Here is a 21813-nt window from a genome sequence, read left to right as displayed (position 1 = left end):
TCTCTCGTGACCTGGGCCATCGACCACCACGAGAGTATGCAGAATAGCCGCAAAAAGCCTTCCTTCCTCCGTGATGTACTAGAGCGGTGCCTCTTATGTGAATTTGTCTTTAAAGCAGGAGCCTTTGCTCCTTTTGCCACCCAAGAACATGTGTGTGTATAGCGACAGTTGTTGCCAAAAGCTGACTGTTTGTGAATAAATCTCTTTCCTATCTGCAATACAATTGTGTCTCTTGCAGTGCAATACTTGCTTCTATACTAAGGTTGAACACACATGCGTCATGTACCAGCTTAGATGCACCGACAACTGACATTCCTTGCTGATTGCTAATCTCAGAACTGCGGTGGCCAGTACTCCTATGCTTAGTGCAGAGAGACTGCAGGTACAAGGGCAGAGCTACACATTACGTAACTGCTGCCTGGAATAAGGAGAAGTTGAAAAATAGTGAAGATTAAAGGCAAAGAAGAAGTTAATGTTGGCTATTTGGCATATGTTGGCAAACTTACTCATCAATCAACTAACTCAGAGCTACTAAGAGCCATTCGTGAGCATAGGTTGGCATACCCACTCACGAGTATAATGACTCGTGCTTGCGTTACACTTACCTCAAAGGCGTGAGATGGGGCGTTAGTGAGTGGACACGAGTATGAACAAGAGTGAGCGCCGGTGAGTTTGAATGGATGCAACTCTGAAGAGTGAGTGAGTGCCAATTAATGTGAGTACTAACTAAAGTCAATGACATGAGTGCATACGTGAGTGGGAGTAGATGTGAGTGTGAGTGGTTGCTAGTAAGTTTGAATGGAAATGACTACGAATGCAAGTATGTGTTGGTGAGCATGTTTTGAACACATATATACATTTAACAGGAAAGGCGTGAGTAGGAACGCAAGTGTGTGCCGAGGAGTGCAAGTGCCCATGAGTGTTCGCTTAGTGGGCCAACCTATGTTCGCAAGTGAGTGAGCCCTAGCGAATCCAAGCAGGTGAGTTTCAGTCGGCAGAAGTAAGATTGAATTGTTGAGGTATAGGTAGGACTGTACGGTAAGACTGAAAGTGCGAGTCTGAATCAATTTAAATGGTAGCGGACGCGAGGCTGAGGTACTATGGCAGGTTCTGATTTATGGTGGGTTTGAGCGCGAGTGAGCCTGGCTGAGTCTAATTTTGGCGAGTCTGAGTGAGTTCTGATTAAACCATCATTCTAATTCTATCAGTGCTAACCACCATGCCTCAGAGGGAAGGGCACCTTTTAATAGCAAAAAAAATAGAAAACTGGTCTTCAGAAAGGTTCCTACCTTTTCATGATCAGCTGTGACAATCCAGTTGCAGCTACCCAAGCAATAACCGGAGCTGACTGCAGACACTTGAACCATTCCAAATACATCCTGAAGGCAAAACAAACAGTATGCACACTGATCACACACTTAGGACAACAGCTTTTAGAAAAATGGCACTTCTGGGATTTCTCACCCCATGACAACACATCGAAGCACAGAACAATTTTGAATCAAAAATGGTGATTTGGTTGAGTAATGTGAAGATATAAGAACAGCGTGCATAGGAAGGCAGTGAATACTGAAGATTGGTAGAAACAAAAAGAGGGTTGGTCCAGGGTAAAGTGGCAAGACGCACCTGAGAATGACTGCAAAGCAAAGATGCTGGGGAAGTGATGAGTAAATGTCGATGCCAAGGGATGAAGGATGACGGTAACACCAGAAACAGCTAGTCAAACAATTGTGACTTTAAAGCTAATAGAATAGACTTTCATCGAATGTGGGGGGGGAAAAAAAGGTTCTCACCACTTTCTCGGCAAACCCAACCACCTTGACCTTGGAAAGGCTGCTGTTCACATCTTGCATGCTGTACAACTGCCGCCAAGACCTCGGTTTTCCCAAGTCAAGTGATGGGAGCTGCAGGAACCTGACCATAAAAAAAGAAGAATGCTGTCATCAAAACTTATTTTAAAGAAATAATAAAGCCTCACCTGCTCAGTCTAGTTTGCTTACAATTTATCTATCCTGCAAAAAGGAGAGGAAGGGAAAACCCACAAACTTACTTTAGAGCCTGGTGCTTCCATTTGGTTGCAGTTCTTGGCTTGGGAGTTCTTTCTATGTAGGTGACAAGCTCTTCCATGAACTGCCTGGAAGCATAAACAGTATATGTGACAGAAGAGACTGGTGGCAGTTTTAATTTATATAGATGTAGACTTAGTGGCCACGTACAATTAACACACAGAGGCCTAGCGCTTTTGAGCAAACTTGAACTGCCTCACTGAATGTTAACGGCTAACATACGGCACACTGCCCTGCTCAGAAAAGGCAGCATTATGTGGTGACAACTCTGCTTGCGCAATCACTTAGTGTTGGAACTGTCAACAGCAAACCTGTGAACCCTGTAACAAGTTCTCCACGACAGAAATTAAAGCAGTAGGAGAGTCTTCCAGATCATTATTAACAATAAGATGTTTACTGTAGCATTTATACCCTGTAATCATCTTGCTATCTTTTCTTACTTTTGTTTTATTTGTAAACCATTCCTTAACCTCCTACGAGGGCCTTTAGTAGTAGTAGTAGTAGTAGTAGTAGTAGTAGTAGTAGTAGTAGTAGTAGTAGTAGTAGTAGTAGTAGTAGTAATAATAATAATAAAGAAAGAAAAAAAAAAACCCTTGATGGATGAGTTGACTACAGGCCACACACCAGAATGGATATTTTTTTGCCGAGTTTCAGCTTTGAGTAGGGAGTTTCTGGCTAAATGTCTTCAACTAACACTGAATTAGAGGCAGCAAGCGTAATTTGTTGGATTAGAGCAGGAACAGAGGAGAAATAGCGATGCAAGACTCCTGGCTGCAGTATCCCACAGGTAATGAATGCAATGTACACCTCGGTTTCACATCCGATGTGAACTGTCTGCACAAGTCACACACGAAGTCATTAGTGGCCTGGATGCTTTTATTATGGTGCGCTTCGAACATTTAGATGAAAAATAAATTTCCTTTCGTTATTTTTATGTCACAACATTAAATGATTAACAGAATTAAACAGGAAAGCTCAATATGACAGCACATGTTCTTTAGGGTCAGGGCATCTTTTTATCTTAAATGATATTTCCTATTATCAAGAGCGTAAAGCACTTGGTGTGCTGCGTGGTCTGTGAGTAGAAAAACTGCTGCATGACCTTTTGTTACTCCTTACAAACAATTCATCCTGAAAATTGACCATCCAGTTTCTAGCTAAACATCGAATTGTGTGCCATGAGATCCCTTCTCCTACCTTCCGATAAGGAGGGTTGGCTCAGTCATGTAGACGGTTCCCTTGAAGCCTGTCCTTTCCGTGACATAAGGTAATGCCAACATGGACTGGTAGTTGGAAATGAGGATGACATCGATATCGGCAAAGTCAACGAGACCAGTCTGCAATAAAAGTGAAGAAAAATAATTTTGACAATGACACTAAAACGAAAATGCATACTTGATCTGTCGTGACCATAAGACCTATTACCTCTTTTCTTTTAGACATGAGCTGTCACTAGTATCTGTTTTTCATAGTGATATAATAATCAAAGCTGAAATTCAGATTTAGGCTTTCGCAAGGCATCTTTTTTTTTTTAAAGTTCAATATATGGATTGCAACAGTCGTTGCAGGTAGTAAAACTGACATGCCTTCAACGTGCGTGAAAGAAATACATTGTCCGAAAACAAAGCTCAAATGAATGTTTAAAGAAGATTCCTGCAAACGAGACAGATGAATACATGTATATCAAAATCTAGAGTGGTGGGCCTTTAGAATGGCAGAGTTTGCAGACTGAAATTTAGAGCCTCTTCACAACCTTCATCTAATATGTTGTATTCTCACCTCCGGAAGGCAGAATTCTGGGGCACTGTCAACAAACACACGTCCATTTGCCTCCTTGAACTCCTGCACAAATGACACTCGTTACTTGAAAGTTTGACACACAACAGACCGAAGACATTAAGCTGATGAAAACGTTCAACCTTACCCCTTCTAACTGTGCATCACCAGCATCTCTTGGAATCCACAGGGGTAAGTTTGAGAGCCGTGTGCTGAAATTGACCGAAGGAACTCGTCTGTTGAAGGACATACTCAGACCCTGCCAACTTTTTAATTTGGAAATTAACATAGTCAAAGCCAGAAAACACTACACCTTGCTGAAAAAATTCTAAAAAATGGTTTCATTACTTAAGATGGTGACTGCTAATTAAGAAACATGGCTTTCTTTCTTCCATCTGAATGTTGTGAGCTGGCACTCTGCTTAGCTGCAGTCAGAATAATCTGTGCCAATGACAAATAAATATATTCATGAAGTTTATTTAGGAATTATTCAAGCAGCAGTGACTTAAATTTTAGTTTCTGTTATGTAATAGTTCTCTATAGTGGGTGGCAATGCAGCAGGTAGATCCAAATAATCGAGTGGGTCCAGAAAATCAAGAGCACTGAATTCACAAAAAAAGTTACATTAGAACTTCCTGTAAAAGCAAATGCCACTCAATCGTAGTAAACAGCTATTAATGGATTAAGCTGGCCAATGGCGAGGTGTACTTACAAGTGAAAAGCTTTGCAAGTTTGACCGAAAGGTTAAAAATCAGTAGGAGACTATATATCTGCATTTCTCTTGAAATCAATTTTTCCATAAGGAGACGGAAATAAAAGAAAATAGTAAGATTATTGGTGTCGCTCCGACAATCGTACACAAGTTTCAAAAATGTGAAATATAATGATAAAATCATAGAAGTTGGCCGGTATGCAGACTGAATTTGTTGCAGCAGAAAAGTGGCTTCTAAATTTTCCGATGTGTAAGAAAAACATTATCATTCATTTTGCCCTAATAGAGATATGTTGCACTTGTAAGGGGAAAAAATAGTATGGCGATGCAAGTTCAATGTGCTCTTTCACTGAATACTAAGGACATTTTACTGATTCTTAGTGACTCCCTCTATCCAGCAGCAGAATGAAAATTTTGCAACAAGCAATAAGTGGTCCACTGCAGTACAAAATGCCAGTTTATGTTTTATATGTGCGGTCCATGTGATGGGGTTTCACTTGTGACACTAACTGACCAAGGATATTACACAATTCTTACAAGCATGTATGGCACCAATTATACTTGCCTGGAGCACACAAGTGAAGTTTCGACATGTGTAGCAGCTACATTTTTGGGGCCTTGATAAACTTGAGGGACAAAAAAAAAAAAAAAAAAAGGTAAAGAAAAAAAGAAAAAGAAAAACGAAGAAAAAAAAAACCGCCTATGTGGTAAAGCGTGCCCTGCGATTTGCACTTCAAACCCAAAGACAGCTCGAGACATAATGCCTTTTATAGATGGTTCTTATTACTGACTGGTATGTTACGAACATAAAGAAACCCAATGTTTAAAATGACACTAAAAAATAATTAGGTGTGCATTAGTAAATTACCCTTGTTCAATGCTGAGAAGCCCACTCCCACTGTGAGAAGAGGAAAGAATGAAAGACATGTGACCACCCTGCAGTTCCCGCACCGATTCATGGTATGTCATAGATCTTGTTGGCACCTGCTCTTGCCTAGTTAATCCTTTGTTGGCAAAGACTGATTGCACTGTATTTTATAAGAGCCAAAGATAGAATTTCGAAAATTTCAAGGACTTTCACTGAGCCATGATGACCCAAATATTAAATGAATAGTTTGAAATCCATGACGTCATACTGACGTGCTGGTGCTAGGTCTTGGCGTGAAATTTAAAACAAATGAAACTTTGACTACCATTCTCTCCGAATAATCAAATTCTCACCTCGAAATCAACAAAGATAACGTTTTCCAAGTGTACTTTATCAGTCTAAACTGACTTTGTCTTTCTTAATTGTCCCTCTAAATGTTATGGTCAGATGCTGAAAGTAGTAGCTCCCTGTACGTGAAGAGAGTAACAGTTTCCTAATGTTGCCATAGAAAATGCCCTACATGTCCTCAACGTATTGGAGCCACTTATTGCTGCTCTTTACATAATTTAAAGACCTTTCTTGGCATCTTTGCTGCTCATACAGGAGAAGCCGACATACAAGCTTCTTCACTGCACATTATTGTGAAGCTTTCATTCGATTTGTGACTCCAGCCGTGCTCTAGAAGGATGACTTCTGGTTGACTTTTTTGGAATTTGTTGATAACTATGATGTTGATAACTATGAGAATGCTTAACTTGCCTTCATCGTTGTGCATCCTCCTTCTATGTCATCATCACCTCTCATATCCAGCCTTTACGTCTCCGTTTCCCGTTTCTTGTGCAGAGTAGCAGGCCAAAGCACACAAGCTCAGGCTGAACTCTCTGGCTTCCTTCAAGTAAATTCTCTCTCTTCTTTGCTTAGGTACAGAGATGGAAGTGCAACACTGCGTGGTCGGTTGGCAATTGACGCTGCGTCCTGAACTTTCATGGCAACTTGCAGTATACAAGATATAACACTTCACGGGTGCTTTTCATCATATGTGATGACAGAGCAGTTTATATCAAATTAGGGCCAATTTTTATGAAAGACGACGGCAAGAATATCCTTAAAGGCCAACTGCAGCGAATGTTTGGGCCGTGTGAGAAACCTAGATTAAGATAGTGCATATATAGATTAGCCCTGGTGCATAATTTGATGTTTGAGATACGAGTGGAAGCACCAAGAAAAGCTAGCAAAAAAATCTGCTGTTCATACCAAAACACAAAATATTGGCGCCGCCATTAGTGCTCGCCAAAGTGACATGTGACCTAGGACATGCGGCTTTTTGGCATGACCTCTAATATAATCTCAGACCACACACATGTATGCCTGCTATTGATAGTGCTTAAAAAATGCACAACTTAGATTTGCCATCCCAGCCATGGCGGACTCACTCCGATGCAAAAACACCCGTGCACGTAGATTTAGGCGCATGTTAAAGAACCCCAGGAGGTCCAAATTTTCAGAGTCCTCCACTAAGGCATGCCTCATTATCAGATTGTGGTTGTGGCACATAAAACCCCATTATTATTATTTTTTTTTGAATTTGGCTACTATTTGTTGATCAAGCTCGTGCAGAACAAAGCTAGTCTGCACCCCGTAACATGAACGGATAAGAGCACTCAAGTGTGAGCTCCAGCTCAGCCATGCAAACAGGAAACATTGCAACTGCATCTGTTGTGTAGTATAGATACCACAACCGCCGCGGGGTACTATGATAAGCCCTCTCGCCATATCTAGCTGTTGAGATGCTCGGACAACCGTGTGCTCTGATCGGTCTCTGTGGGAGACGTAGCTCCAGGCATGTGGTGACACGAGCTAGTGCCCACGGCAAACTGGAAAACCTGAGGTGTCGTGCTGGGACTTGTGTCATGTCGACAACCACCAGGTGCACGTGCCATTGGCTTAGGTGCTGTTTAAAGGCTGCTAACAAGAAAACTATACAATTACTAGCCCAGCGGCTTTGCCAAGAATGGTTCAGTGGTATATACTACTCATTTATAACAAATTTAGCGAAAGTGAAATTTTGTTGTAGTTGGCCTTTACACTATTTCCATGCCATTCCACATGCGTCTGACTTTGTTTGGATGAGAATTTTATGTAATCACTTAGTAGTAAATGTAGAAAAGGATTGAAGGCTATGTGTATCATGATGTTCGGAGGGATTGTACAAGCATATAGCCTGTAACACGGAGTAAGACATTTAGGAGGTGAAACTCCCGTCAGCGCGAGCGAGCCAGGCGACCAGATAAAGTCACAATTGTTGTATGCGCTGACGGGGCCATATACAGTGGCGGCGCCATGCGTCGCGTCGTAGAAGCCGCAGTGAAAAAAAAAAAAAAAAAAAAATGCAGCACCCGGGCAGGCGGCTCCGGTCAACTCCGGCGCGCTCTCAACGGCGGTAATTTCTTTCCAGGCCGCCAGCATGATAATGGCTCCGCGGGCTTGTGACCTTTTCTGGTCGCCGCAAACAGCGGAGTTTCCACTCCTAAATATTTCTTGCTCCGTGGCCTGTAATAAGGCCACTACTACTCCTTTTAGCTTAGTGATTATAACACTAAGTACACCATTTAAATGCTCCATGGTAAGTGTGGTTAGGTTGGTACTGCATTTGTCGAAAGTAATTAGGAATGTCATGTGGATCAGTTCATAAGAACACAACACATCATTACTAGTAAGTGGCTAGAAGAGCAAGGGGATTTTTGGGACTCGATTTTTTCGTTAGCTTTGTTATTGGTTCCATATTTTAATTAAACATAAGAATTAATATCCCCTACACTTTTCCTGGATTCCTTGTCTGCTTTCTTCATGTGATGGTAACAGTCATTGAAGCCCACTGAATCTCAGAACTGTCAGCCCCTCAAGGCACCTTGAGACTGCTTCATGCACCATGATGCCACTCTGGCCTTGAATTAACATACCACTAACAAAGAGCTTTCATTCTTCCAGAGACGAAAAATATGTGAAGCCATATTTCATTGACAGGTTCAGAGTCCTTTTAACCACCAGGCATTATAATATTACAAAAGCAGCTCTGGAATCCTTTAGTTATACTATAGGCATTAATATAAATAGCAGTGTGTAACTTTTGCAGTCTTACATATGGTCAAAACAGAGCTAACCATATCTGTTGCTTTTCCTCCTCTTTACCGATTGTTTGTTTTCCCTCTAATTAAATTCATTAGTTGTCCTTTAGTGAATCTTTGTGTTCCTGTCTTCATTTGGTAGTTATTTTAGATTTGGTACATTCCTTTTTCTAGTTTGCTTACGACGTGTTTGTGTTTACTGCTGTCTTTTCACATAAGCACTTCTTAATCTAAACTTGACACCTCTCGATAGCTCTCCAAACTTTGTTGTCCTTTTTCTCCTGCCCCCCCACCTATTTTTTTCAATTGTTGAAAACTACTAGTTTCATTTTCTGGCAAGACAAAGCAATCTCTGTTTACTTATTTTTGTCCTCTCTGCTGCTGCTTTATATATTGCCATTTTACGTAAGCCAAAAGCCTGAGAATCACCTGCTACAACCACTAAGTACCTAAAGCAAACCTCACGCTCTCGAATATAGGCAATGTTTTGTAACACACTTGGTATCGCACTTGCACTGAACATTTAGGCGTAAGCTGGTAACAAACGAAGGCTGAACAAAGGGAAGAAAGCATGTCCAGTGACCCTTTGGTCAGTCTTCGCCTCTGTGGTGCTGCCAAAAATGATGGTTTGTCAACAGTACAGATTCTACATGGTGTACAACCAAAACTATGTTACTGAGCTGTGGAGCAAGGCTCTCATATGGTACTCTTCATGCTTCAAAATTTCTGGATCGTCACGATTTCTGTGCGCATGGCGTACAAGAACCCGACTACACATTCCGGCGTCGGCTTCAGTGACACATGGTGTGGCCCGTATCCTTTTGACAAAGCTATGTGAGCCCACATTTGGCTTGCTTATAAGCAGACAAACTATGTTCAACCAGTTCATGTACAACATTGATGTAGAAAGTCACTGATTGCAAAAAGCAGGCGATATGAACGAAATGTGAACGGCAAAGACGTGCCTGAATCTAATCTGAAACCATGATATTGCTGGTTTCAAGCAAAGCATGCGATGACAGGTTGAATAATGAGTCATTGTATGCGGTCTTCACAAATTGTGTAGACTTCACAAACGGTTGTGAGACTTTTCCTGTAAGAGTATTTGATAATATGAAGAACGCGGGGACAGAAATCAGGCAGAGCATTTAACACCTGAGGACAAGTGGTAGAGGCAAGAATCCAAGGACGGACGTTGCATCCAGACCACAGTCGAACATGATCAGAGTGTTCTTGAACTTCAGTACGCTGCATGGCTTGTTTGGGTTGCTGCTCAAACAGAACTGAAAATAATTATAATAACAACAATGAAGAAATCCGTAAGACTGTCAGTGGGTGGGGGAAAGGATGCGGATGTCAAGTGTTTACGCATGAACCAGTAAAAATAAGCCACACTTACGAGTTTCATTGTGAAGCACACGAGGCGAAACTAATCAAATGAGAACGATATCACTGAACAACTGCATAGGAGGAAGTGAGTTAAGGAAGTCTATTCCTGAAACGTTTTGGAGCGTATTGATCATATAACTGCGTGATAATATTCTCAAACTCATGCTGAGCGTAAACAAACAAGCTCACGCATTCATTCAGAACTGCTGTGGATTCAATCGTCAATAAAGATAAAACTGCAACAGACACCGTTGGTCGGCAGCAACTTAAGCAAAACTAGAATACAATACGAAGAAGTGATACATAGTTTTCAGCACGGTTTTCAGTATGACAGACGTTATAACGCGAACTTTGCGCGTTGACTAGCGGCGTCGGCTGGCTGCGTCGGCACGTGCGCAAGCCAACCGGTTTGACCAATCCATCGCGATCCACATCCAATCCGACACTCCTTGTTTGAGCAAAATGGCGTCTGCCGCAGAAGACGATGATGCTTGGTTGTACGGTGATAACGACAAAACGGACGCTGGTGCATCGAATGAAAGAAGCAGTGATTCGAAGTTACAGGTGGATGAGTCAGCACTTTTGCAAAATAAAGATGAATCGCAACAGGTACGGAAAACCTTTAGCTTCCGTCATCCAACTTGTGTGCCACGACCGCGCATGGGCCGGCTAGCACTAGGCTGCGCGTTTAGCAAAAGCACAGCACAAAAAAACGATTTCGGCTGGCAGTTTTTCGAACTATGATCTGAATCAGATAGCACGTGCTGAAGGGTGCCAGTACGGTGGTCGCAGTGTGCTTATATGAGACGTATCTCTAGAAGCTGCAAATGAACGCAACTGGTTTGAGTTAGAAGTAAGGAAAGCTTCAGTGCTTCAAAAAAGATTGGCTAGCTGTAAGTTAAGCAGCTCACTTAGTATGCGTGGCTGCAACGTTGTACGCCAGAATAAGCATTTACGAAGTAGTAGCGTGCTGCACCACTACGCAGCGTTGTTTTTCTTTGCATGGAAGCGCAAAGTAATGTGCAGGAGGTATGCTCTTGTGTGACTTTCGCAATGTGTTGAACACGGCCGAAACTATCCTGATTTCTGTCGTCCATTTCCGAAAACAAATAGGAGCTTTGAGCAGCTCGCATCACGAAAAGATGTCAGCGATGACGCTTCTTACTTCCAGTTACGATCAGGAACAATGCGCATCGAACAGACTATGCTTCCAGCTCGCTACAGGAGCAACATTGTGGTCGGGATTAGTGTGAACCTTACTTGTATTACGTGTCTTTCAGTGTGGCACCGTAATCTGTGGTTCGCTGTTTGCGTTCTGCTGCTGGGCGCAAGGTCTCGGGCTCGATCCCTGACCGTGGCATCCGCATTCCGACAGGGATGGAATGCGAAGCATCTCGTTTATCGATTATTTCTTTTTTTGGCGCATGGTAAAGAGCCCCAGCTGGTCAAAATCGATTCGAAGCCCCATACTGTTGTGCCTCTCATAACCCCTGTTTTTCTTTGGAATGCCATGATAATTCACCGTTTTTCTTGTTATTGGAGCTGTGTTTCACTTTAAGCAATTAAAAATCAAATTGAGTTTTGACGTCTCAAGGTAACACACAGACTATTCTAGACTTCTTAATGAGAAGCTGCTTATTAATTTAGGCTACCTTTCATTCCTTAATGTTCACCCAAATCTAAGTACAAAGGCTTTGCTTTTTTACATTCCCCCCACCCATGGAAATGATAATGCCAGAAATTGAACATGCGACCTCATGCACAACAGCAGATAGCCATATCCACTGTGACGGGGGTTCAGACGTTCACCTACTCGATTCCTCAACTTAATACGTAATACAGTTTACATAGTTACATGCAGTTTGCTTAAACATTTCAAACATCACTTTATCCCCTTGATTGAATAACTTGCTTTCACCCCATTTATTGCATCTTCAGAATCATAGAAAATGTACAGCTGCAGAAAAGTTTAACAATTTTCAACTGTTTAGTGAGTATTGTAATGTTTATAGAATGTAGACTCTATGTGAAAACTCGCTGCAGCAATACCAAATACAAGAAAAGGAAGTATTTAGTGTTTTGAGAAGCTTGAAAAGCACTTATACAACCAATTGAAAATTATGCCTGGTGCATGACATTGTGAATAATATTGAAAGAAGTGAGCCCACTACATACAACACACTGATCTGGAGTAAAAGGACTCAACCATCTACCTTTCCACTCATATTGCTAAAACATTTTCTATGTACTATTCAAAATTGCAGCACAGTTCTAATCATAAGTGTTTCAAGACGTATGCGACACATTTTACATATCATTACTTTCGTTGGTGCTTTAGCTGTTGATGCACTATCTTGTACAGAATTGTGTACGCAGTGTCTGAAAGGGTTAATACACTTTTGAGGCCCCAGTTAGAATATGCAAGCATAGCTTGTGATCTGTACTTAAGAACAATTTACAAATTTGAAATGATTCAAAGGAAAGCAAAGTTTGTTTCTTCTTTAACTCCTATCGTTGCAATGATTCACTGACTCGGCTCATGACTAACAACATTTTGTGGCTGGATAAGAGGAGTGCCATTGCTACACTGAAATTTTTCTTTTTATTACTTCTAATCGGTTTAACATTAGTCTGTACTCATACTTACGCCCCCATTTATCACAACCAGCAAGGCACGCTCGTAATGTTCAAATAGCAGCGTATTTTTCTCGCATTGCGCTTGTTTTTCCCCCATACTATCCTGCAATGAAATGCCTTGCCTGAAAGTGTTGTAATGAAGGATGATGTGAAAGGGTTTTATGGAACTCTTTTTCTCTATATTGATGTATCTAACTTCATGCCAAGATGTCCTTGTTTCTTGCATCATCACAGATTTTTCTTTCTTCTTTTTCATGTCTTTACATTGTGGTTTGCACTGTGCTCTTTCATATTTCGACGACCACCTGCTTGGTCCTCGGACTGCAGTATATCTTACATAAGTAGATAAATAGATGAATTTTTCAGCTACAAGCCTAGAAAAATTCTGTCGAAATAAAGCACTCCTTTCTGTTTACCGTATGTCTTACTGTTATGTTACCCTGCAGTAATTTTCTTGTCTTTGGCTTTGGTTTTTGTGTGTGAATGATTGATGTACTTGTAGTCACCCAAGGGCGCATATAATTATGTCCACTTGACAATTATCGTACAAGCTTTATTTATTTATTTTGTTTATTTTTCTGTCATACGTTAAGACTGTATGAAGTTTGCTGTGCTGTCGTTCTGCTGCCTTGTACAGATGGGAGGTGGGGCTAGTCAAGCTGCATGAGCGCAGCTTTTTTCCCACTTTCCTCGCCACAACTGTTTTGTGTAAGACACAAATAAACTTCAAGTAGCAGCTAGCACATAATAAACACCAGAATTATTTGGTCATGCTACAAGTTGGCGCAACTTCAGTTTGCTGTTGTAGAATGTTGGTGTTGTATGCCAGTTTCTAAACTACTGTGTTCAGGGTAGGGCTTTAGCACGTAGTAATGGCAGTAGTATGCAGCACAACACTACCAGTATTACCACATTGCATTTCATTAGACATCCTTCTATATTTCATCGATCAGTCTTTGTTCCAATATCAGTAATGAGTCATCTGGAGAAGAAGGAAAGAGCATCAACAATCGCCTGAATGATAGTCTAGTAGGTGCTTCCAAACTAAGTTCTGGAGAATCAAAGCCTCCTGCAAGATGTAACATGAGTTCCATAAGCACCCAAATAAAGTTTTTACACTTCATCCCCCCTGTTTGTATGTTACGAATTTGATTGAGAAGTAAACAAGACAGAGTATTTACTTTCACCAGACCATATGCCTTTGAACTGGCATTTGCAGTCATGACTCTTGAAAAAAATTAACAGAGTTGAGTATTGCAACTGGCTGGTAGTTGTACCGCAGTTGGCCCTGATTACATTACAGGTGCACACACATGACTGCCTGTTTAAAAAGCAAATTCACGATATATGTTTTTTTTTTCTTTGCAACATACTTTTTTTAACCACATAAATTAGGGGTGTTTAGTATGAGAGTTTGAGTGCAGCTATGACTGCTATTGAATGAGAAGGCAGTAACATGATTTGGCAGTGCCTCAGTGAATTTTGAGAGCTGTCAGGGTTCCCTGAGCTGAAGATTGCTGAAATCTCTGTGCTTTAGTCACATCGTTGAACCTTTACAATGATGCTCTATGTCATGCAATGAGTTATGGGCACAACAATGGATTTGTTGACGGGTGTACCTAGTGGAGCCTTGGCAGAGAGGCCTTTTAAATCTCCTTGTTTCTGTGAGAATGTTTAGGCTCCAGGGGCAGTATCACTTGCTGGAAAAAGAAAGCTTTATAGCCATAATGTGTGCTTACTTATTGCCTTTAAGGATGACAGAGAAGCCGGAGAGCTTAGCTGCGAGGACGAGCAGGGCCAGCAGTCTGAGGGTCCAGCCACAGACCCCGTGGAGGTCGACGGGGAAGCAAAAGGCCCAAGTTCTGAGGCTGACAAGAATGGCGATGCTGGAGATGGAGCAGATGAGGACGAGGATGACGACGATGATGACGACGACGATGTTCAGGTTTGACACCTTAAAAGTAATAAATGGGCTTTTTTCAGATGTGGTTAAATGCAGCATCATTCAAGGCTGCATGGCACACCAGAAGTTTCAGAACTGAAGCCATTTGTTAAACTCTACAGGACCAGCCATATGACCTAAATTTGCATCTGCTTACCTGGTGCTACTAAAAGTAGTGGAGAGCAGCTAGCATGATTCGTAATGTGTCTTTCCTGCTCCCGTCCCTAACTCTTCTGATTTCTTGGACAGTCTTTCTTAGAAGCTTTAAAAGAAGCTTTAAAATTCTTTCTTAAAAAGGATAGTACCATTATGTATGACTACACAACCTTTCTTTCGTGTCATTGTGCCTGCGTGTGCCTTTCTCTTTTTTTTTTTCAATTTTAGCAACTGTGTCAATGCGTGTACTGCATTTGTGAAGTTTAAATTCTTATGTTATTGTGTTCCAATACATACAATTACCACAAAGTGCTCTACTTGTAGTGTATACAGCATTGACCATGTCAGCTCTAATATCTGCTTCAGTGCTTTTTCTTTATTTATTTTCTGTAATTTCTCTTTCATCTGACAATCATTTGCAGAAATGCTAGCATGATGAGCTGCCGACATTTTGTCCACTATCTTCAAAAATCAAACTATCAAAAGAATATTGTGGCCACAACCTCTGAGCATTCGGGTGGAGTTTGTCGTTTTGATTACAAAATATGTTCCTGCAAATTTTACGGCACATTGTATGCAACAGTGATTAAATGCACCAAGTGCATTCTGTTACCCATGAAATTTCTGAAGTTTTGGGAGATGTTAACAAGCATAGGTGCATCAATGCCAGGCCATGAGAAAGTGAAGTGAAGTTGTTTCTTCAAGTAGCCTACAGTGGCAGATTTGGATGGTGTTGTCTCAGTGGCAGTGATGAAAGAGGAGATGCAGTTCGGGCACCTGCTGTATCTTTGGTGAAAAGAATTTGAAAGAAATGATGGGGTTGCACGCAACGAGTTACTGTTTTTGTTCACAACAACCTGGAATGACAAATGCAATAGCTCATATAATGAGGAGAGATCCTTTGCTTTGAATTTCATGTCATACGTGAAAGACAAGAAACCAGTGCAATCCACTCATAACAGTGCATCATAACAATGGGCTTTGTATACCACATGATAAATTGAAACCCTGTAAGGTCAGCCTGTATACAACAGTATACAAACACAGTAGGCAGGCTTTCTGGCTTATTCAAGATCATCAGTGATGTGCACACTACGAGAGCATGAACCACCTGCTCATGCTATTTGCTCAGGGTAGTCAAACTCTCCGCATTTGAGGTAATGCGCAAGAGACACCGTGCGTGTCTGCTACATCAGACAGAGTGCATGTCGTGTGCAGAGGTAAGCCAGTGGCCTCATTTCTAGCTTTGTTCTCTCAGCTTGGAGACATTTTTCCCATGCTCTGTGTTTAAACAATATCACTTCTAAATTTTGAACACTTGTTCTTCATTATTTATTGACAATTTGGGGAAATTTCAATATATAGCTTAGTCGTTGCTCTACATCGTATGTACAGCACCAGCAGTAAATGGTAATGCATTTTGCACTGATGAGCATGAAAGTTTCAGTCTCCACTGTGAAAACGCAAAGCTTGAATAAAATTTGTGTATAAAATGTGCCTTGTCGACTTCCATAACAGCCACACTTTTCTTTGTTCTGTTCTTAGAAATAAATGTGAAGGCAAATTTCAGGGCTCAGGAGTTTGCAGGGGTTTAAAATAAATGAAATAGTTCTGTAGTGTATCTTAATTGACCATCCACATTATTTCAGGAATTGTATCAGAAGCGCTACTGTGCTTGTGGATTTTTTTTATCCTGCCTGGTGGCATGAGCCCGCACTCCCATGAAAAGTTCTGATCCTACTCTCAGGCTTATGATCTCGCTGAGAAAGCAGCGCAGTTATTGCGAGATGTAAACTATGAGAAACACGTTCCTTCGTGTGTTTGAACACCAAGAAAAAATGCACTCATACAGTCACAGGTCTTGTGTCTCAGCTGCTAAATTTAGCTGACATATATTGCGAAAGAGGCAGGAGATATCCTAGGACTGTTGTTTGTAAAAAACAATAATATATATATGCTATGTGTAGCAGTGGCAACACCAGACCACACTCCTTGATTTTTAGCTTTCTTGAACTAGTGTGTGGGGATACACCACACAACAGCATTGATTAAGCTTCTTGTGGAGCTTACAAAGCTACCAATATATTTGCTTTCTTGCCTCTGCTGCCAGCATGAATCGCTTCCAACAGTTGCAAGAATATTGATGAGATTTAACCCTTCGAGGGTCGAATTATTTTGAAAAAAAAACTTTCCCAGGTGGTCAAATTACTTTATTGCGGATCTTGAATGTACAAAATGTATAAAGTTGGGAATAAATAGTAAAAAAAAATTAGGAACAGTATTTTGGTGTCGGCATCACTCAGAACTGCAATATGTTCAGTAGTATTTCAGAGTGTGGTACTCCTTAAAACACGGTTCTACGCACAGTGCCTTATCGCAGTCTGCACACCTAAAATGCATGTACGTTCTCCTCTTGGAGTGATGAGTTGTGTTGGCGCAAAACATGACATCTTCTCTGCGTGCGGCTGCCTTGGGCAGAGGTCTGAGGCACCTTCTCGCGTAAGCGCATTGCCGCAGAGAGCGAAAATACCTCGTGCGCGGCGGTGATAAACAAAATAAGAGCAGCGCCAATCAAGATAGAAATCAACTTTCGCCGCCCCTGCGAGAGCCTGCCGACAAAGAGAAAAATCATGTTTTGCGCGCCTCCGTTGCGATCACGCGGCGGAACCGAAACCGCGAAAGCGCGTTGCCGCTGAGAGCGAGAATACCTCGCAAACGGCGGTGATAAGCTAAGAGCAGCGCCAATCAAGATAGAAATCAACTTCCACCGCCCCTGCAAGAGAGTGCCGACAAACAGAAAAATGACGTTTCGCGCGCCTCCGTTGCGATCACGCGGCGAAACCGAAACCGCAAAAGGGGTGTTGCCGCAGTCTGCACGACGCGCTCAAGCTAGAAATCAGTTCTGTTTATCTCCCCAAGAAGGTAGCGCAAATTTCAAACGCTTCTTGTAAGTCCTGAGAGGTGGCAGCACCTCCCAGTGAGCACGGATCGTCATTATGGTGCGAAATTTCAAACGGAGGTTCGAAACCGTACCCGTACGGCTAAGACCTTGCGGGACAGAAAACCGCTGCCGTACATGTACGGCGAAAACCTTCAAAGGGTTAAGAGCAGTGTCATACACATTTGGATGCTTCTACAGACAGTGTCAGAAGCTTACAAACCGCAGAATCTTGATGACATTGAATTTCCAAGCAGTTCGTGATTGCAACCAATAAAAATGTTTGTTATTCAGTATTTTGTTAACAACTTCAAGAACATTAATTAACAGCATGTTAAAGAGAACTGTTATTCACATATTTTAAAGCAGGCTGGAAATCTGAATATACCAGGCTGTGTGTCTGGGCTATGGAAATATTCAGCTTTCTCTCAGATCCTGCTGTTTATACACTTTTCATGCTAACTGTACATGCACCATTGTGAAGTTGTTCTGGACATCTGGCATTGAAGATGATGTAACCAGTGCGTAGATGGCACAGGACAAAAGAAAAAGCGACAGGGACAAGTGCTGACTTTCACCAGCATTTATTGCAAAAAAAAAAAAAAACATGAATACATAACCTTGCACACGGGATCACAACCACATATAATTGTGCAAGTTAACATGAACACCACAAATGCACAAGAGTGCACCAAGAACTAAGGCAGTCCCCCCGCATGCCGACCATAAGTAAGCGAATTCTTTATCAGTCAACACTGTGGAAGTTTACTGATGCAGTTGCCTCCTGCAATAGCCGCTGCCTCAAGGATAAGTCTTGTGTTCTCATGCGCATTTCTTGCTAGTATTACTGTCTTGTCAAAAAGTGAACGACATTTGCATTGAGAGCAATGTATTTCGAGAAACCCCTCTCTTTCTTTTTTCACTTTCTGATTATGCTCCTGCAACCTCACATTTAGGCACCTTCCCGTCTGTCCCATGCAAGGCTGCCTGCAGGAAAGAGGTGTGCTATACACTACTCCTCTTGAGCATTCCACGAAATCCTTTCTGTGCGTGATGGTGCATAAGTTCAATTGTCTGCTGACACGGCTGGTTCTAGCACATAACTGAGATAATTTGTGGGGTGCAGAAAAAAATGAGGGAAACTTTCGCCCTTTGGCCTATCTTCTTGAGCTTGTGCGAGATAGCGTGTGTGTATGGGATGACCGCTATATTTCTGCGAACAGTTGCTCGTGTATTAGGATGGCTATCACAAGATTGCAACTTCTTACGCAGTGTCTCTGAAACAGAAACAATAACGCAACGGGGATAGCTAGCAGCCTTCATTTAAGCAACCTTTGAGCTGAAGCTCTCTTGTATTAAGTGGTGACAGGATTTCGGCAAATCGTTTTTAAAACTAGCCTGAACAATGGCACGCTTGACTGATTTACTGTGGGCTGACACGAAAGGCAACAGAGGTTATTTAGCGCGAGGCTCATACATCCAGCATACATGTCGCCTCAAAAGGACAACCTCAAATCAAGAAACTTGATGGCACAGTTCTCAGGACATTCGTGTGTCAGTGTGAGCGGTTCCAGGCATTCTATAAACAGTGCCAATGCCTGCTGGAGGGAGGACTCAAAGCCAGCATCATTACAGTCAAACAGGATAAGGTAATCATTTACAAACCAAAAACATTTTGCTACTTGTGTACCAGATAAAAAAGCTACAACCCTCCTATCTAAATGCATACGCTATACACTGTGGGTTGTTTAGCCTTCTGCGCATGTGCAGTGATGACCCGCTATTTTATAGCATACGTAATGGTATAATGTACTCTATACTAAAACTGTCTATTAACGTGAGAGTGTTAAGGAGCCTGTGTCGCATAAAATCGGGCGTTGGCGTCCCACATCGGCGTCCAGCGTCGGACGTCGCCTCGGCAGAAGTAATTTCGAACCAAATTCCGAACCAAATTCTGAACCATGCATACCCAACCTCTTCTCTACCACTAAAGCTACTCATACCATGTCTTTCATTCTTTACAAAGTTGTTCCTCTGAATATTGAGAACAGCAGCCCACAAACAAATGTAATGGAAAAAAACACTGACAGTGCACGTCCTTTATGTTAGCTCTTCCCAGACCGAAATATTGAAAGTGCAAAACAATAGCAGGATATCAACCCATGCAAGAGGCCACATTTCTACCAGAAAGCTTGCCTTTGTGCATAGCGTTTGCAGCCAGCGTCTACCGATAAATGTTACGGTTACATAAGCTGCAGTTGCCGGGAAGCATGAAAAGCAGGAAGGGGTCTTGGAACGCTATCGCGTTCCACTCTTAAAGGCGAAGCTTAAGCATCCTCCAAATTTTTGTTTCCATTTCAGAGACGCTGCATAAGAAGTGACAATTTTGTGATACCTGTCCTGATATACAAGCAACCGTTCGCAGGAATATAGCGGTCATTCCGTACATACACGCTATTTCACACAAACTCAAGATGATAGGCCAAAGGGCGGGAGTTTCAATCATCTTTTCTGCACCCCACAAATTATCTCAGTTATGTGCTAGAACCAGCCGTGTCAGCAGACAGTCGAACTCATGCAATATAACGCACAGAAAGGATTTCGTCGACTGCTCAAGAGGAGTGGTGTATAGCATACCTCATTCCTGAGGGCAGCCTTAAGTGGCACAGAAAGAAAGGTGCCTAAATGTGAGGTTGCAGGAGCATAATCGGAAAGTGCAAAAAAGGGAGAGAGGCTTTCCTCAAATAAAATAGAATCGCTGATTGGTCTTCTCCTGATTGGCTTCTGGGAGCTCCGTGCACTTTGCCAATAGGATCATTTTCCTTTTTGTTTTGCCTTGTTGCACCGCGCGTGCTTGACACTCCTCAACATCATCGTCTTCCATTCAGCACTGAATTTGCCTCCGCGTAAGCAATCTGTTGTCCTGTTCTTTCTATTCTTTCATCTCGGCACTGTTTCGCACACTTCACACATCACAGATTTGTCTATATCTACATGGTTGTGTAATAGTTGGTACATTACCTTTAAGCATGCCAGTTTCACCCATTTTTTTATGGTTAGTAATCCAGCCTTCTTAAGCAGTTCTGTTTGTTAATCTGCTTGGCCAAATTTGTTAAAAATGACCCTATGCACTTTTCTTTGAACTCCTTTGAGCATGTTCATTAGTTTTTTTGTGTACGCAAACCAAGCAGTGTTTGCTTATTCCAGGATCGGTCTGATAAGTGCATTATAGGCCAGTAACATTGTGTCTGGTTATGCTAGCTGTAATCGTCGTTTTAGAAAAAGCGCTCTTTTTAGTGCAGATGATGTGATGTATTGAATATGCGAATCCCATCGTAGGTCTTGTGACAATATGACACCTAGGAATTTATCTTCCTTAACTTTAGACAGGGTAGTTGAATTAATGGTATAATTAAAGTTGAATGAATGGCTTTTTTCTAGTTATGGATAACAGAGTGCACTTTTTTTTTGTTGATGTGCATTTGCCAATCACTGCACCACACTGAAACTTTCTTTATGGTGGTATTTAAGGGGGTGTGGTCATCATGTGAATAGATTTCTTTGTACAGAATGCAGTCGTCTGCAAACGATCTGCATCTGACATTAACAGATGAAGGCAGATCATTCACCAAAAGTAAGAATAATACCAGCACCAACACGCTACCCAGCAGTACACCAGAAGTCAACGGTGCGGCTAAAAATTTCACTTGATTGAATTCTACGAATTGCAATCTGTCTTTGAGGAAGTTAGTGATCCCCTCAGGAATTTGTTTCTTGCTCAGGGTGAATTGAAGTTTCAGGATAAGTTTGTTATGTTACACACTATCAAAAGCTTTAGAAAAATCCAGCAGAATGAGATTGTTTTTGATGATCGATCCTTGAAGAGACATCATGGACCCATTCGATAAGTTGGGTTACTGTAGGCATGCCCTGATGGAAACTGTGTTGAAAAGGAGATAAAATTTTGTATTCTTTAGTGAGATCACCAAACACTATAAATTGGGAAGGGCTCATTTCCCTCCAGTACGCTCCTCGTTAAGTAGATGGCAACGATGGCATGGCGCCTCTTACAAACAGATACATATCTGAATCCCGTGGTCTACCACCGCTACTACCTCGACCTCCAAACATATAGATTGGGATTCTGTCGAGGAAGGGAGGACCTACAACATATGGTTTGGGCTTGTTCTCAGACACCCACACA

The 21813-nt window shown here is 41.8% G+C and overlaps 2 protein-coding genes across 4 annotated transcripts in view; one reads left to right on the top strand and one right to left on the bottom strand.

Moving 5' to 3' along the window:
- Positions 1-14403, bottom strand: part of IntS9 (integrator complex subunit 9) — a 33654-nt gene extending 19251 nt beyond the window's left edge. The window contains exons 1-8 of one of the 2 annotated variants that reach the window (XM_055074380.1): positions 14313-14403; positions 9703-9830; positions 3991-4054; positions 3846-3908; positions 3264-3403; positions 2051-2134; positions 1794-1914; positions 1290-1379 (exon numbers count right to left, since the gene is read on the bottom strand). In XM_055074380.1, the coding sequence (XP_054930355.1) occupies positions 1290-1379; positions 1794-1914; positions 2051-2134; positions 3264-3403; positions 3846-3908; positions 3991-4054; positions 9703-9767 (627 nt within the window). In that variant the 5' untranslated portion in view covers positions 9768-9830; positions 14313-14403. Of the gene's footprint in view, positions 1-1289; positions 1380-1793; positions 1915-2050; positions 2135-3263; positions 3404-3845; positions 3909-3990; positions 4055-9702; positions 9831-9946; positions 10301-14312 lie in introns of those variants that run through there. The other variant, XM_050184690.2, reaches the window with a different exon arrangement.
- Positions 10378-21813, top strand: part of Fip1 (Factor interacting with poly(A) polymerase 1) — a 28549-nt gene continuing 17113 nt past the window's right edge. For both annotated transcript variants that reach the window (XM_072287914.1, XM_050184723.3), the window contains exons 1-2: positions 10378-10545; positions 14327-14518. In XM_072287914.1, the coding sequence (XP_072144015.1) occupies positions 10399-10545; positions 14327-14518 (339 nt within the window). In that variant the 5' untranslated portion in view covers positions 10378-10398. The remainder of the gene's footprint in view (positions 10546-14326; positions 14519-21813) is intronic.

Source organism: Dermacentor andersoni, chromosome 4 (genome assembly GCF_023375885.2).
Source record: "Dermacentor andersoni chromosome 4, qqDerAnde1_hic_scaffold, whole genome shotgun sequence".
NCBI classification, from domain to species: domain Eukaryota; kingdom Metazoa; phylum Arthropoda; class Arachnida; order Ixodida; family Ixodidae; genus Dermacentor; species Dermacentor andersoni.
The sequence above is the reverse complement of the archived record's forward strand: the minus strand, read 5'-3'. Positions and strand labels throughout refer to the sequence as shown.